This window comes from Erinaceus europaeus, chromosome 2 (assembly GCF_950295315.1).
Source record: "Erinaceus europaeus chromosome 2, mEriEur2.1, whole genome shotgun sequence".
In the NCBI taxonomy this organism is placed as follows: domain Eukaryota; kingdom Metazoa; phylum Chordata; class Mammalia; order Eulipotyphla; family Erinaceidae; genus Erinaceus; species Erinaceus europaeus.
The window spans coordinates 181,372,290-181,387,669 of NC_080163.1; the positions used below are offsets into that span (position 1 = coordinate 181,372,290).

Below are 15,380 nucleotides of genomic sequence, written 5' to 3' on the forward strand. Positions count from 1 at the left end.
TACTACCACTGAAGTTTGAAGACAGAATGAAAACATTTTCAGACAGCAAAATCTCAAAAACAGCTCTCCTCCCTCTGTAACCTCTTTCAGGAAGTTACTGAATTCTCTGCTAGAACAAAAAAGTAAATCAAGAGGCAAGGCGACCTGAGTCACGAGCTGAAAGATTCAGTGAGCCTGCTGCATGGCAGGTGCAGATTAATTAGTGCTGGTCTCCGCAACTGCTCAGGAGGTGGGATGAGGACTTGAGGGAGATAGCGCTGCTAATGAGCTTAGCCAGCGACAGTCTGACTGGAGGACTGTACTCTGTTGGAATGTTGTGGCAGTTACAGTGACAGTTACATTAAAAAAAATACATGCTTTCAAAAGGTTACTAGTGAAGCTGATGTGCTGGCAGAGTATTAAGTAGAAAAGGAGAATTGACCATATTTTTGCTCCAGTGACTTTAAGTACCTGGGTTAATAATTTCTTAGATCTTTTTAATTTGAAGCCTAGAACAACCTGTCAGGAGTGGTACTGAAAAAAGATTTAGGGAATTTTCCTTTCTTTTTTTTTATTATCTATATTTTACATTTAATATTTTATAGAGACAGAAATTGAGAGAGGGTAGGGAGATACAGAGAGGGAAAGAGATAGATACTTGTAGCCCTGCTTCACCACTCTTGAAGCTTTTCCTCAGCAGGTAGGGACCAGAGGCTTGAACCTGGGACTTTCACACTATAAAGTGTACGCTTAATCAGGTGTGCCACTGCCTGACCCCTCAGGGAATTTTTTTTTCAACTTAAATATTGGGGATATCTGTGTGTAGTGATTGTTGGGATAAAGTGAATAAAGAGTTGGAGTTTTTGTTCATTTTCTTTACTTTATATATTATCATTTTGTTTTATTTATTTATTTTCGTGTTTTGTAGGCTCTTCAGAGAAATAAGTTCCCAGGACCTAGCCACACTGAATCTTACTCTTGGCCTCCAATAGCACGTGGTTGTGATGTGGTCATCATTGCTCATTGTGGAAATGACCCTTTGTTGTACCTTCCACCAGTGCTTACAGTTTTGCAAACGGGGGGCAGCTACAAGTCATTACCAAGTAGAAATGGAGTAAGTTGAAGACAATTTTTGTTTTACAACAAAATGGTGGGTTTAAATATATATCTATTTAAAATTTTGCACCTCATCTTTGGCAAAGGTAAGGTTACATTACTCATTTCATTTCTAAACTGGCAGGACAGAAACTCTCCTCCTACTTTAGTCACAGATTCTCACCTTGAACTCCCATTGAGAACCACTGGTGGAGTCAAGAGAGTTGGTGCTCAAAGATATATGTTAAGTAACTACTTCACTGATTCAATTCAGCCAATTATCATTGCACCTCTATGAAGTGGCTAGACTGCGTATTGTTCTTACTCTCTATAGGTGAGAAAATTAAAGTCATGTAAAGTTGTTTGTTGGGGGCCAGCCTCGGCAGGTAATTAGGGTATTTCCTGAAGGAAAAAGGGCGTCGGCAGTAATGAAGTGAGAGATGTCAGCTGCTTCATTTGCAGGAGAGAGGCACCTCTGGCATCCCTCTGCAGATTTTGAAACACTTTTCACCTAGATACAGTTGACATTATGCAAGATTATTTTTATTAACATCAAGGATACAGTTGACATCATGCATGATTATTTTCATTAGTCATCAAAAAAACCTTAAACATTATTATTACTCTTATTCTAGGTTTACTTTCCTTAGAAAGTTTCCTTGGTCTGGGACAGCCTAATCTTCCATTGAAAGTTCCCTTGAATTGACTATCTGTGTTTTGACCATCTCCCTGTTTTGAAAATCTGTATGAATGAGCATTCCTCCCTGGAATTCAATCTAATAGCTTTTCTTCTTAACCCATTCTTGCATGGGTCTAACTAGATCATTTAGACCATGCCTTCTATAATATCTAGTAAACTGTCTACCTAGAGAAATCTTCTGCTGTAAAGTAAGCACACACATGGAGGCCCTTGTGTTGTGGGAGGAACCCATGGTTCTTGTTTTTGCTCTGAGTCCAGTTAATTGAACTGCATTGGTGACAAATAGTTCGTCTTTTGCAAGCCTTTTAATGAGTACAGCAGCTTCTGCTCCTAGGCCAATTTTAGTCTTGTTATACCCACTGCCATAATTGTTACTATGTACTTCCCCTGGGGATCTCTTTTTTTTTTTTAATTTCTTTATTGGAGAATTAATGTTTTACATTCAACAGTAAATACAGTAGTTTGTACATGCATAACATTCAACCCTGGGGATCTCTTTTTATTTCCCCAGGTAATATTTGTGTATTTTCCAATGTAGCCAATAGGTCCTCAAATTACCAATGTAATTGAAAACAAAAGGATGAATAGCTTCAGTTTGGTCTAGGACTTCCTGCTTTGCAGGCAGTCCCAGCCTTCCCGGACTCTGTCAGACAGCACACTTGACTTCACCTCCACCAGTTGTTAGTATAATTCTTTTTCACATGTACTAGGGGAATGAACCAAGAGCCTCATGCATGTGTGATACTTGTTTTATTTTCTTACTTCTTGCAACCAGGTTTATTGCTAGGGCTTTATTGCTACATGAATGTTTCACTGCTCCCAGTATTCCCCCCCTTTTTTTTTTTTTTGCTTTTGCTAGAAGACAGATTTAGAGAGGGAGAGAGTAAGTGGCAGAGAGGAGAGTCTCCTGCTGTACTGCTCCACACCGACTGTGAACGGTCCCCCTACAGGTGGGGCCTGGAGCTTGTGCCCGGGTTCTCATGCGTGGTGATGATCATGTATGTGCTTTACTGGGTACACTACCACCTGGTTCTATGTGATAGGCCTTACACCTCTTCCCTAGCCCAGCTTTTGTACTGTATTTTCAGGAACGGGAGAAAAGAAAGAGGGGGAAGGACTCCAAATCACTGTTCCATCATCTGTGGAGTTCCCCTGCTGTTGTGCTTGCTACCATCATGTGGTACCAGGTTTCCATTCCGAGCTGTAACTTAACCCTTCCTACTAAGCACTCCCAGGTCCATGGTATAACACGGTAACAGGTGGTAAAAATAGGGTTAAACTACAAGTTTTCTGTCATCTGGTGCCATATTTAAGTCTTCTCCTAACACTGCACACTGTCTTAGCATTCTGTTTAATTTTTTCCTTGTGGAAATATTGGAGAAAACTGATGGAAAGGTGAGAAACAGGGAATGAAAATCAAATGATGGTGGGGTTCTGACTTGCCTTGCTGGTTTTGGGTTGTTAAGTGAAGTGGCATTTATTACATCTCTGAACCTCTTTTACAAAGACTATACCATATTATAAGAGAAAAGATACCAGTAAGAAATGAAAAAAAAAAAAAAAAATCTTAGACTTGCCTTTTAAGGAAGATACTTCTTTCTTTTTTAAAAAAATTTTATTTATGTATTTTTTTTTGCCTCCAGGGTTATCACTGGGGCTCAGTACCTGTACTACGAACCCTCTGCTATTTTTTCCCTTTTGTTGCCCTTATTGTTTATTATTGTTGTAGTTGTTATTGCTGTCATTTCGTTGTTGGCTAGAACAGAGAGAAAACAAGAGAGGACGGGAAGACGGGGAGGGGAAGACGGGGAGAGAAAGACCTGGACCTGCAGACCTCCTTCACCGCTTGTGAGGTGACCCCCCCCCCCCGCAGGTGGGGAGCCAGAGGCTCGAACCAGGATCCTTAGACCAGTCCTTGTGCTTATGCTTTGCACCATGTGCGCTTATCCCACTGTACTACTGACCAGACCTCACTCACTTATTTCTAATTATGCTATATAGTTTAATGTTTTCTCTTTGAAAAATCTGCATTAGTCATTGTTATGTGTTGATGTATAAATTTAATAGTTACATTCACATCAGTTAGCAGCTCACTCCTGCCAGTGAAATACAACTGTGTTAGGGTGGAGGGAGATAGCATGATAGTTGTGCAGAGACTCTCATCCCCGAGGTTCCAAAGTTCCAGGTTCAGTCCCCTGCACCACCATAAGCCAGAGCTGAGCAGTGCTCTGGTTAAATAGGTAAATACATGTGCACGCATGCACATCTGTCACCCCATTGATTGCCAGGGTTGATTCATCTGATCTGACTCGCTAGGTGGGTGTCTCCTTCCTCCCTCACCTTCTGAAACTTTGCCATCGGTTGAAGAGGAAGTCGAGGACGACCTTCCCTGAATAGGGATCTACTGATCAAGTGTATACAAGCAGCTGCACTCCATTGCTGGAACCTCCAAACAAGCTCTAAAGAAGGCCCACATCTTGCTTCTCTTAATGTAGCACTGTCCTTTTATTTATTTATTTATTTGTTTATTTATTTTGGGGGATTAATTTTTTTTTTTTTTTTAACCAGAGCACTCACTGGTCAGCTCTGGTTTATGATGGTGCAGGAGATTGAACCTGGGACTTTGGAGCTTCAAGCATGAGAGTCTCTTTGCATAACCATTATACTATCTACCCTCCGCCCGGGGATTAACGTTTTACATTTGACAATAAATGCAATAGTTTGTACATGCATAACATTTCTCAGTTTTCTGCATAACAATACAACCCCCACCAGGTCTTCTGTCATCCTTTTTGGACCTGTACCCTTCCCCCCCACCCCAGAGTCTTTTACTTTGGTGCAGTACACCAACTCCAGTTCAGGTTCTACTTGTGTTTTCTCTTCTGATCTTGTTTTCAACTTCTGCCTGAGAGTGAGATCAACAACAGATGGAGTGGTTGAGCAAGTTGTGGTCTGTATACACAATGGAATACTACTCATGTATTAAAAACTGGTGATTTCACCATTTTCAGCCCATCTTGGATAGATCTTGAAGAAATCATGTTAAGTGAAATAAGTCAGAAACAGAAGGATGAATATAGGATGATCTCACTCTCAAGCACTGTCCTTTCTTCATGTCTCCACCACCAGCCCAATTAGCCCTTGAGACTGGTGCTCCTCTTGAATCTATATAAAGGAAAGAGGAGATATTCTTGCCTTCAGGTAGATTTGTGTCTCAGAATGTCAGATCTCAGGAAATATCTGGGGTAGTGGAGAGCAGACCAGATGGCCCTGAAATAGTCTCCTAAGGAAGAGATGTTATTTTCTTTTTCTTTTTAAATTTTTTTATTGGTGGGACTAATGGTATTTCAGTGAACAGTAAATACAGTTGTTGCTACATGTATTAAATTTCTTAGTTTTCTGTAAGACATTTTAATCCCCCACCTAGGTTCTCCTCTATAGACATCATGCACCAGGACCTGAAAGCCCTTCCTCTCCACCCCAGATTCCTTTACTTTGGTGTAACACACCAAACCCAGTCCAAGTTCTGCTTTGTGTTTTCCTTTCTGTTCTTATTTCTCAACTTCTGTCCATGAGTAAGATCAAGAGATGTTCCGTTTTCTCCTTTACTTCTAGAGCTACTACTGGCAATCTGCACCTGCATAGTTCTACTTCTTACAGTGGATTCTTCTTTTTTAAAAAAAATATTTATTTATTCCCTTTTGTTGCTCTTGTTTTATTGTTGTAGTTATTGTTGTTGTTATTGATGTCATCATTGGATAGGACAGAGAGAAATGGGAAGGAGGGAAAGACGGGGAGAGAAAGACACCTGCAGACGTGTGTCACTGCCTGTGAAGTGACTCCCCTGCAGGTGGGGAGCCAGGGCCTTGAACTGGAATCCTTAACACTTTGCCATGTGTGCTTAACCCACTGTGCTACCACCTGATCCCCCCCCCTTTTTTTAAGAAGGTGAATGATAGATGGGAGATAACACAGGTGAGCTTAGTAGCCTGAGTTTTTAAAATTTTTTATTATATTTATTTTCCCTTTTGTTGCCCTTGTTTTTTTTTTATTGTTATAGTTATTGTTATTGTTATTGATGTCGTCATTGTTGGATAGGATAGAGAGAAATGGGAGAGAGGAGGGGAAGACAGAGAGAGAGAGAGAAAGATACCTGCAGACCTGCTTCACCACCTGTAAAGCGACTCCCCTGCAGGTGGGAAGCCGGGGGCTTGAACCGGGATGTCTACGCTGGTCCTTGAGCTTTGCGCCACCTGTGCTTAACCTGCTGCACTACTGCCCGACTCCCAGTACTTTGAGTTCTAGAGCCAGACTTCCTAGGTTCAAATCCTTTTGCTACCACGTGCTAGCTGTGCAGTTTTGGCCATTCATTTCACCAGACTCTTTATCTGTGAACTGAAACAGTAATGGTTTCAGCCATGTAAGAGTGTGTTAAGAACCAAATGAATTAGTACTTGTAAAAGACTTAGTGTAAGCCCTAAGAAAACATGAATTGTTGTGTCTAAATCCCTATTAATGAGATTTCACTTTTAACTTTGACATGACAGCAAAAAATTCCTTGGTGTTTACACTGTGTAGGATGTTCTATGTGCTTCACATGTGCTATGTATTCAGTCTAACTTTTGTCCAGAATTAAGTGAAATTACATTTGTCTCTGCAGCCTCTGGCAGTCATCGTGTGCCCCGGATGGAAGAAGGCCCAGTTTATTTTTGAATTATTAGGAGACTATAATTTGTCCTCCAGGCCTCTTCACCCGGTGTTATTAACAATTGGACTACACAAAGACGAAGCCAAGAATATAAAACTTCCAAGGGGATGTAAGCACCTGTTTTTCAAGCTCTTTTTGGCCCTTAGAAAGCATCGAGAAAGCTGCACAGGCAGAACTGGGAGAACTGAGACTTGTGTGGTATTGTAGCCAATAGTCACTTGTCCAGACCTCACCTTTCAATTATTTCTGGGGGTATAGGAAGGTTAGATGTAGGTTTACTGCTTTTTACTGAGAATGCCATGTAGTGCCATCTACTTACAAATTATTCATTGAGTACCCTGTTTGTTATATGCTGACCTGCTATGCCACTCAGAAACACAGAGCCTTGTTAGGAGCCCAGACCTGAATCAGATAATGACAGAATTAGTCTGGGAAGGTGAGAGACTAGCCTCACATGAATTGTTTGTTTGTTCGAATAGGAGACATTCCTAGCTGTAGGGTGTCTGCCTTGCCATATCTGTAACCTGGATTTGAGTCCTGACAGCACAAGTGAGGCTCTGTGGTAACAAGAAGCTTCACTGCTAGTCTGTCTCTTCCCCCTCTAACTGAATTTAAAAAAAAAACTCCCTATCTATAGGAGGGACGCTTCACTGTCAGTGAAGCAGGTCTGTAAATGTCTCATCTTTTCCCTTATCTTCCCCCTCCTTTCTCAATTTCTCTCTGTCCTGTCCAATAAAATGGAAAAAAAAAAAAAAAAAGACTGCCAGGAGTGGTGGATTGATAGTGTTGGCACTGAGCCCCAGTGATAACCTTGGAGGCAAAAAACAAACAAACAAATAAATAAAAGACTCGGAGCAGCGAAATTACACATCTGCTCCCCCAGTAGGTAAATAAATGACATTTGTAGGAATTATGTAGAATTTTAGCAAGGGAGATAGGAAAAAAAAAACCTGGGAAATCTAAAATATCAATTTTTTTTTTTAAATGTAGGTGATGTGATTGTTACAACACCACATAGCCTCCTGAGACTTCTCCAGTATCAAAGCTTGTTATTTCTTAGACTCTGTCACCTCATTCTGGATGAGGTAGAAGTATTATTCTTTGAAGCTAATGAACAAGTAAGTAAGGCATCCATTTAGAAGCCATTGCTTCTCAGAAACGTTTGCATACAAACAAATATATTTAAACCTGTAACTGCTTTTAAGATTTAGGAAAGGTAGGGTGAGGGTAGATAGCATAATGGTTATGCAAAGAGATGCTCATGCCTGAGGCTCCAAAGTCCCGGGTTCAATCTCCCGCACCACCATAAGCCATTGCTGAGCAGTGCTCTGGTGTTTCTCTCTTGTGTCTTTCTCTTCATCTCACTCAAAAATAAAAAATAAATAAAAAAGATTGAGGAAAGGTGTCTAGTGAAGAAGCTGGTTACTCTGAAAGCAATTTTCCTTTTAAAAAGAGAGAACATCTATCCACAGTTCCTTCCCATTGTTTTCTTTCTTTCTTTCTTTCTTTTTTCCTCCAGGGTTATTGCTGGGCTCAGTGCCTGCACCATGAATCCACTGCTCCTGGAGGCCATTTTTTCCCCCTTTTTGTTGCCCTTGTTGTTGTAGCCTCGTTGTGTTGCCATTGTTGATGCCATTGTTGATGTTGTTCGTTGTTGGATAGGACAGAGAAATGGAGAGAGGAGGGGAAGACAGAGAGGGAGAGAGAAAGACAGACACCTGCAGACCTGCTTCACCGCCTGTGAAGCGACTCCCCTGCAGGTGGGGAGCCGGGGGCTCGAACCGGGATCCTTAAGGTGGTCCCAGTCACTTTCAAAGCCAGCAACAAGCAGCTCCTGACAGCTTTCAACCTGACGCTGTTGACTGGCTATGGAAGAAGGGCAAGGGCTAGAAGAAGAAGGTGGTCCCTGCGCTTTGCGCCACATGCGCTTAACCCACTGCGCCACCGCCCAACCCCCCCCCCCCATTATTTTCTTTGAAGAGCAAAACTTCTTTCCCAGGGAGATTTTTCTAAAATATTTAATATTTCCAGATTATGGGAGCAATGCTTCTTACTTTAGAAAATTTCAGAAATAGTGGTCCAGGTGGTGGTGCAGTGAATAAAGCACTGGACTCTCAAGCTTGAGGTCCTAAATTCAATCCCTGGCAGCACATGTGCCAGAGAGGTGTCTGGTTCTTTCCCTCCTCCTATCTCTCTCATTAATAAATAAATGAAATATTAAAAAAATGGAAGGAAAGAAAGAAAAAAATACTTGAAAAGCTTCAGTATCAGTTTGTCTTCTGTGAAACTGTTGTTATTATTTTGAGTACTTCCTTTTTTGTAGTTCTTGCTGTTAAATAATCTAAATAGCAATACCAGAATATTATCTTCTGTATTTGTAGTTTACAGTTTTCAGTAGACAGCATTATACTTTGACTAACTGTTCTATAGTGATAATTCTGATGGCAATAGGTATTACACCTAAGGATATAACATAATTTATGTTAAAGCTGCTGTATTTTTTAACATTATTATTTGTGTAATAATAATAATGAGCATTTGTCTTTTCTGCGTGATTTCCTTTGGGTAAATCCCTAGGAACAGGGTTGGTGTATCAAAGACTGACTTTTTAAAATATTTATTCCTTTTTGTTGTCCTTGTTGTTTTATTGTTGTAGTTATTATTGTTATTGATGTTGTCATTGTTGGATAGGACAGAGAGAAATGGAGAGAGATGGGGAAGACTGGGGGAGAGAAAGATAGACACTTGCAGACCTGCTTCACTGCTTGTGAAGTGACTCCCTTGCAGGGGGAAGCCGGGGGCTCAAACCGGGATCCTTAGGCCAGTCCTTGCGCTTTGTGCCACCTGCACTTAACTTGCTGCGCTACTGCCAGACTCCCAAAGACTGACTTCTTATTACACGAATAAGGGCTGGGTGGTGGCATACCTGGTTGAACATATGTTATAATTTGCAAGGAATCAGGTTCTAGGCCCCGGACCCTATCTCTAGGGCAGAAACTTTGCAAGTGGTGAAGCAAGACTGCAGGTATCTCTCTGTGTCTCTTTCTCTCTATCTCCCCCTTCTCTCAATTTCTGGCTGTCTCTATCTAATAAAGATAAGAAAATCTTTAAAAAGTGAAAAAAAATTCTTATTATATGATGATAAAGAGCATTCATGTGGAGTAATGATGACCCCAGGTTCAAATCCAAGCTGTCTTACTGTGTGGGCAAGGCTTTCAAATTCCCCCGAAGGCTCTGATCTTAAACGTATGTCCACTGTACTGCATTTTGTCTTACAAAATGTTCACCAGTTTGTATTCATTTAGGAAGGTGCCACCACAGCACATTCTCTGTATCTTTGTCAGTAGGAGAACCTTGATTCTCCAGTCTGATTGTTAAATCCATGTGTTGTTGAGGTGGTCTGGTGTCGGGCTGCACCGCGGAGAAGAGAGCAGACGTCCAGAGCAAAGGGGTACACAGATCTTTATTATAGGATGGGGGGGAGATTTGGTTCAGACCACGTGGAGCCAGCCAGCAATGGCCGACCACGGGGGGGGGGGGGGGGGGGGAGGGGGGGGGAGCAGGGAGCGAGACCTCAGAGAGGGAGAGCCGAGAGCCCAGAGAGAGAGAAGGGAGGGGTGAGGGGGCTTTTTATTGGGCGACAACCAGGGGTGACGTGTAGGGCCAGGATTGGTTGAAAGGGGGCACTCTAGGATTTAGCGGGGCATAGAAAAACCTGGGGGCGCAGCCAGGATTGGTTGAAAGGGGGCACTCTAGGATTTAGCGGAGCATAGAAAAACCTGCGGGCGGAGACTGCATCAGAATAAGTCCTCAGCAACATCCATGGCATCTCATAAACTCAAGCTGTATTTCCTTGACTACTTGTTAGTTTAAATATGAATTCATACTGGTCATTTGTATCCATTCTTCTGAGCTGTTGTTGGTTTCCTTTACTGATTTTCTGTTGTTGAGTTAATCTTTTTTATTTTTTGGATTTTTAAAAAATATTTATTCCTTTTGTTGTCCTTGTTGTTTTATTGTTGCAGTTATTGTTGATGATGTCATTTTTGGCTAGGACAGAGAGAAATGGAGAGAGGAGGGGAAGACAAAAGATTGGGAGAGAAAGATAGACACTTGCAGACCTGCTTCACTATTTGTGAAGTGACTCCCCTGCAGGTGGGGAGCCAGGGCTCGAACTGGGATCCTTTTGCCGGTCCTTGCGCTTTGCGCCACTTGCACTTAACCCACTGCACTACCACCCGATTCTCTGAGGTCATCTTTTTCTAACCAGTTTGTAAAACCTGTTTACACCGAAGGGGTAGATAGCATCATGGTTATGCAAAGAGACTGTCACACCTGAGGTTCCGAAGTCCCAGGTTCAATTCCCCGCACCACCATAAGCCAGAGCTGAGCAGTGCTCTGGTGTTTCTCTGTGTCCTTCCATCTCTCTCAACAATAAAATAAAACACTTTTAAAAAGTTTTAAAAAACTGTTTACAAACTGAAGTTAATCCTTTGTTACATTTGTTACACCTATTTCCCCCATGTTCTTTGTACTTAAAAATTTCCCCTTTTGAACTTTTCTCTGTATCTCTGTCTGCCCCTCTCCCCCCACCTTTATTTTAACCAGAGCACTGATCAGCTCTGGCTTATGGCAGTGTGGTGGATTAAACCTGGAACTTTGGAGCTTCAGGCATGAGATTTTCTTTGCTATATCCCTACCCTGAGCTTTTCTCTTTACATGCATATTTGGAAAGTCCTTCTCCACACTTGGTTGCGTGGAGTTTGGGGTTGGAGTTTGGGGTTTGACCACAGGCACTGCATATACTAAGTGATGCTTGGGTTCTCTCTCTATTTTTAAAAAATTTTTATTGATTTAATTAATGATCAACAAGTCCATTGCATAAGAGGGGCACAATTCCTCATAGTTCCCACCACCTAAGTTCTACATCCCATTCCCTCCATTGGAAGCTTTCCTATTCTTTATCCCTCTTTTTCTCTTTTCATTAATGAGTCAGTTAAAAAGTGGCTGTGTGGTGACACACCTGCTGGAGCCCACACATTGTACTTTACAAGGACCTGGGTTTGAGCTTAAATAAGTATTTTTTTAATTTTAAAAATAACATATATAATAATTAACCTTTTATATTCTGTGCAAATGAAATAATTGTACTCATGAGATTATTTTACTTACCTTTTTAGATGTTTGCTATATTAGATAACTTTAAAAAAAACATTGATATTGACGAGAGGGAGTCTGCACCACATCAGATTGTTGCAGTTGGCGTTCATTGGAACAGACATATAGAACATTTGATCAAAGAGTTCATGAATGACCCCTACATTGTAATCACAGCTTTGGAAGAGGCTGCTCTCTATGGCAGTGTCCAGCAGGTATGCTTTCGTGGGTGTGTGGTGGGGGACTGATGAACTCTGGAATGCTTATCTTTATTTTTTAAAAATGAAATGTTAAAATACGTTAACTTTATATACTTGTCTATTATTGTGCATTTAAATTTTATACTTCCTGTGCATTCTTAAAATGTAGCTTCCCTATGAAAAGTGAACATTGAAGTGCCTTGAACATTTTAAAATAATCACAGTTTTTGTACTTCATTATTAGGTAGTGCATCTTTGCCTGGAGACGGAAAAAACCTCTACTTTGTTACAAACCCTTGACTTCATCCCAACTCAAGCACAAAAGACCTTGATTTTCACTTGTTCTGTAGCTGAAACAGAAGTAGTGTGCAAGGTAAGTTTCTAAACATAGAAACATTCTCACTGTTCATTTAAACTCTGGTTGAAACTCAGGTCATCAAAATTTTGAGGGCAGTTAAATATTTGACAAGGGAATAACATTTTACAAGCTTAACAGCAGTCAGAAGAGAAGGTGGGCTCTGCAGCAAAGTCCTGACAACATTGACAAAGGATAACCGGAGACCTGACATTGAGGAGAGAAGTCATTTTGGTGAGACAGCCCTTTCCATTAAAGTAAATGTTCCTCACAGGAAACATGTTTTGTATTTTGTTCTTGTAAAGCATTAAAAAGATCCTGTTTATCCAGAAATCCAGGTGTCAGAGATAGCTCACTTAGTAGAGTGAGCATTGTACCATCCATGAAACTCGAGTTGAGCCCTGGCACCACATGGGAGTAGTATAGATATAACCAGAGGAGTTACATAGGTGATAAGAGTATTACTGAGGGGTGGAGGGTAGATAGCACAATGGTTATGCAAACAGAGACTCATGACTGAGGCGCCAAAGTCCCAGGTTCAATCCCCCACACCACCATAAGCCAGAGCTGAACAGTGCTTTGTTTTTTGGTTAAAATAATAATAATAATAATAATAATTTTTAAAAAAGAGTATTACTGAGGTCTTTCTCTCTCGTTTCCCCACTTTCTAGAAGACAAAGAAAGGGAAAAATTGGCCTACAGGTGGCTGGGTGGTGGCACACGTTACCATGTGCAGGAACCCTAGTTCAAGCTCCCCCTCTCCACCTGCAGGAAGGAAGCTTCATGAGTGATGAAGCAGTGTTCCAGGTGTCTATGTCTTTTTTTTTTTTCCCTTCCATCTCAGTTTCTTTGTCTCCATCCTAACGCTTCAATAAAAATATATAAAAACATCTCCCCTGGATCCTCTAAGAAAATATAAAGCACTGAAAGATATCTAGTACCTGGAAAAGTTAAATAAGCTGACATAGTTTAACTTAATCCAAGTCTATGAATGAGTGCTAAACTGTAGGAGTGGGCCCAGTCACAAAATAAAATAAGAGAATTAGTTCATCTGCTTTTCAGCACTATTGAACTAGAAGTTATGATAAAAAAGCCCCTGTTGATGATAGTGTCATAAATATGGTATGTATGTATTTGTATTGCTTTGAAAGAAAATAGTTTTAGTGAGATTTTTTTTTCTCATCTTATTGGATAGGACAGAAAGAAATGGAGAGGGAAAGATAGACACCTGTAGACCTGCTTTGCCACTTGTGAAGCTTCCTCACTGTGAGTGGGGAGCGGAAGCTCGAACCAGGTTCCTTGCGCAAAGCATATGTGTGCTTTAGCCAGCTGCACCACTGCATGGTCTCATTTTAGTGAGACTTAGCAGATTTTTAGATGTACACTAGAATTTTAGAAGTTTAAGTTTTGCAGTCACCTCATTCTTCAAAATTAGTGAATTTGAAGATAATTCCTTCAAAGATAATTTAAAATGGTTAAATGTAAGTGTGTTGGTGTAACAGTAATTACGGGTTTAAAAAAAAAAAACTGACTTTAATCTTATATTCCTGAGTATCAACTGCCCTTTTTGGTTTCATTTTTTAGGTAGTAGAAAGTAGCTCTATATTTTGTTTGAAAATACATAAAGAAATTATTTTTAACCTAAAAAGCATTTTAGAACAGTGGAAGAAGAAATTAAGTTCTGGCTCTCACATTGTATTAGGTAAGTGTTTTAATTTCTTTTTTTTTTTTAAACTTTTTTAATATTTATTTTCCCTTTTGTTGCCCTTGTTGTTTTATTGTTGTTGTTGTTATTGATGTTATTGTTGTTAGATAGGACAGAGAGAAATGGAGAGAGGAAGGGAAGACGGGGAGAGAAAAACACCTGCAGACCTGTTTCACCACTTGTGAAGCAACTCCCCTGCAGGTGAGGAGCCGGGGGCTTGAACCAGGATCTTTCCACCAGTCCTTGTGCTTTGCGCCATGTGCACTTAACCCACTGTGCTACCACCCAACTCCCATAAGTATTTTAGTTTCTACTTATACTTAAAGAAGGCTGAGCTGAGGAATTAAGTTGGCAATTCGTTTATATATATTTCCTCTTGATTCCTTTTTTTTTTTTCCTTCTTAATAGGGCAGAGAGAAATTCAGAGGAGAGGGTAGATAGTAGAAAGAAAGGTAAATAAATACCTAACGGATCCGCTTCACCACTTGTGAAGATACCCCTCTGCAGGTGAGGAGCTGAGGGCTCGAACCAGAATCCTTGTGAAGGTTCTTGCACTTTGTACTATGTATTTGTAACCTGGTACACTACCACCCAGCCCTCTTTTTTTCTTTCTTTGTTTTTTTAATTTTTTAAGTTATCATTATTTATTTATTGGATAGAGACAGCCAGAAGTTAGAGGAGGGGCAGGGGGACACAGAGAGACACCTGCAGCACTCTTTCACCACTCGTGAAGCTTTCCATCTGCAGGTGGGGACCGGGGGCTTGAACCCAGGTCCTTGCATGTTGTAACATGCCACCACCTGCCCCCCCGCACAGCCCTCTTTAGCTCTTGATTTCTCATCACTTCCCAGATTACTGAGAATTTGTTAGTAATATCCATTTCAAAATGAAAATAAGCATCACTAAGATGTTATTGAGGTAAAGCTTGTTACCCCCAAGATTCTCAGGTCAGTAGACAGCAATCCTTAGTTTAGATATTTTTCCCAGAGTTTCAACATCAGGATGGTGTGTGTGTGTGTGTGTGTGTGTGATATGTCAATAGGTGATTCTTACATTTGATAGTAGAAATACAAAATTTCAGAATGTATAAAATAAGTATAGAATGGATATTTATAGCTTTGAGTTTTGTAGTGGTCATTTTTCAAGCTAAGCGGGTACACCATTTTCTGGAATTTAATCACTGGACTTGACACTTTTGGCAAAAAATAGGGAGATTTTTTTTTTTTTTAGCATATAAAAAGTAAAGTCCCCACAGCAAGGACAACAAAAGGGAAAATAAATAAATATTTTAAAAAAACCAAGTAAAATGTGTGTGCGTGTGTACGTTTATGGTTAGGGTGTGTATGGAGCCTTGGACTCGAGGAACTGAAGTTCCTGGCATTACATACGCCAGAGTGAAATGCTCTGATTATTTTTCTCCTCTTCCTCTCATAAACAAGTTTTGTGTTTTTTTAAGATTTTATTTATATATTAATGAGAAA

At 40.5% G+C, this 15,380-nt stretch overlaps 1 protein-coding gene across 2 annotated transcripts in view; it reads left to right on the forward strand.

Moving 5' to 3' along the window:
* TDRD12 (tudor domain containing 12) overlaps window positions 1-15,380 on the forward strand; it is an 81,436-nt gene that overhangs the window by 40,058 nt on the left and 25,998 nt on the right. Inside the window, exons 14-19 of one of the 2 annotated variants that reach the window (XM_007539503.2) lie at window positions 908-1,093; window positions 6,435-6,591; window positions 7,473-7,600; window positions 11,663-11,854; window positions 12,084-12,212; window positions 13,779-13,896. In XM_007539503.2, the coding sequence (XP_007539565.2) occupies window positions 908-1,093; window positions 6,435-6,591; window positions 7,473-7,600; window positions 11,663-11,854; window positions 12,084-12,212; window positions 13,779-13,896 (910 nt within the window). The remainder of the gene's footprint in view (window positions 1-907; window positions 1,094-6,434; window positions 6,592-7,472; window positions 7,601-11,662; window positions 11,855-12,083; window positions 12,213-13,778; window positions 13,897-15,380) is intronic. The other variant, XM_060185670.1, reaches the window with a different exon arrangement.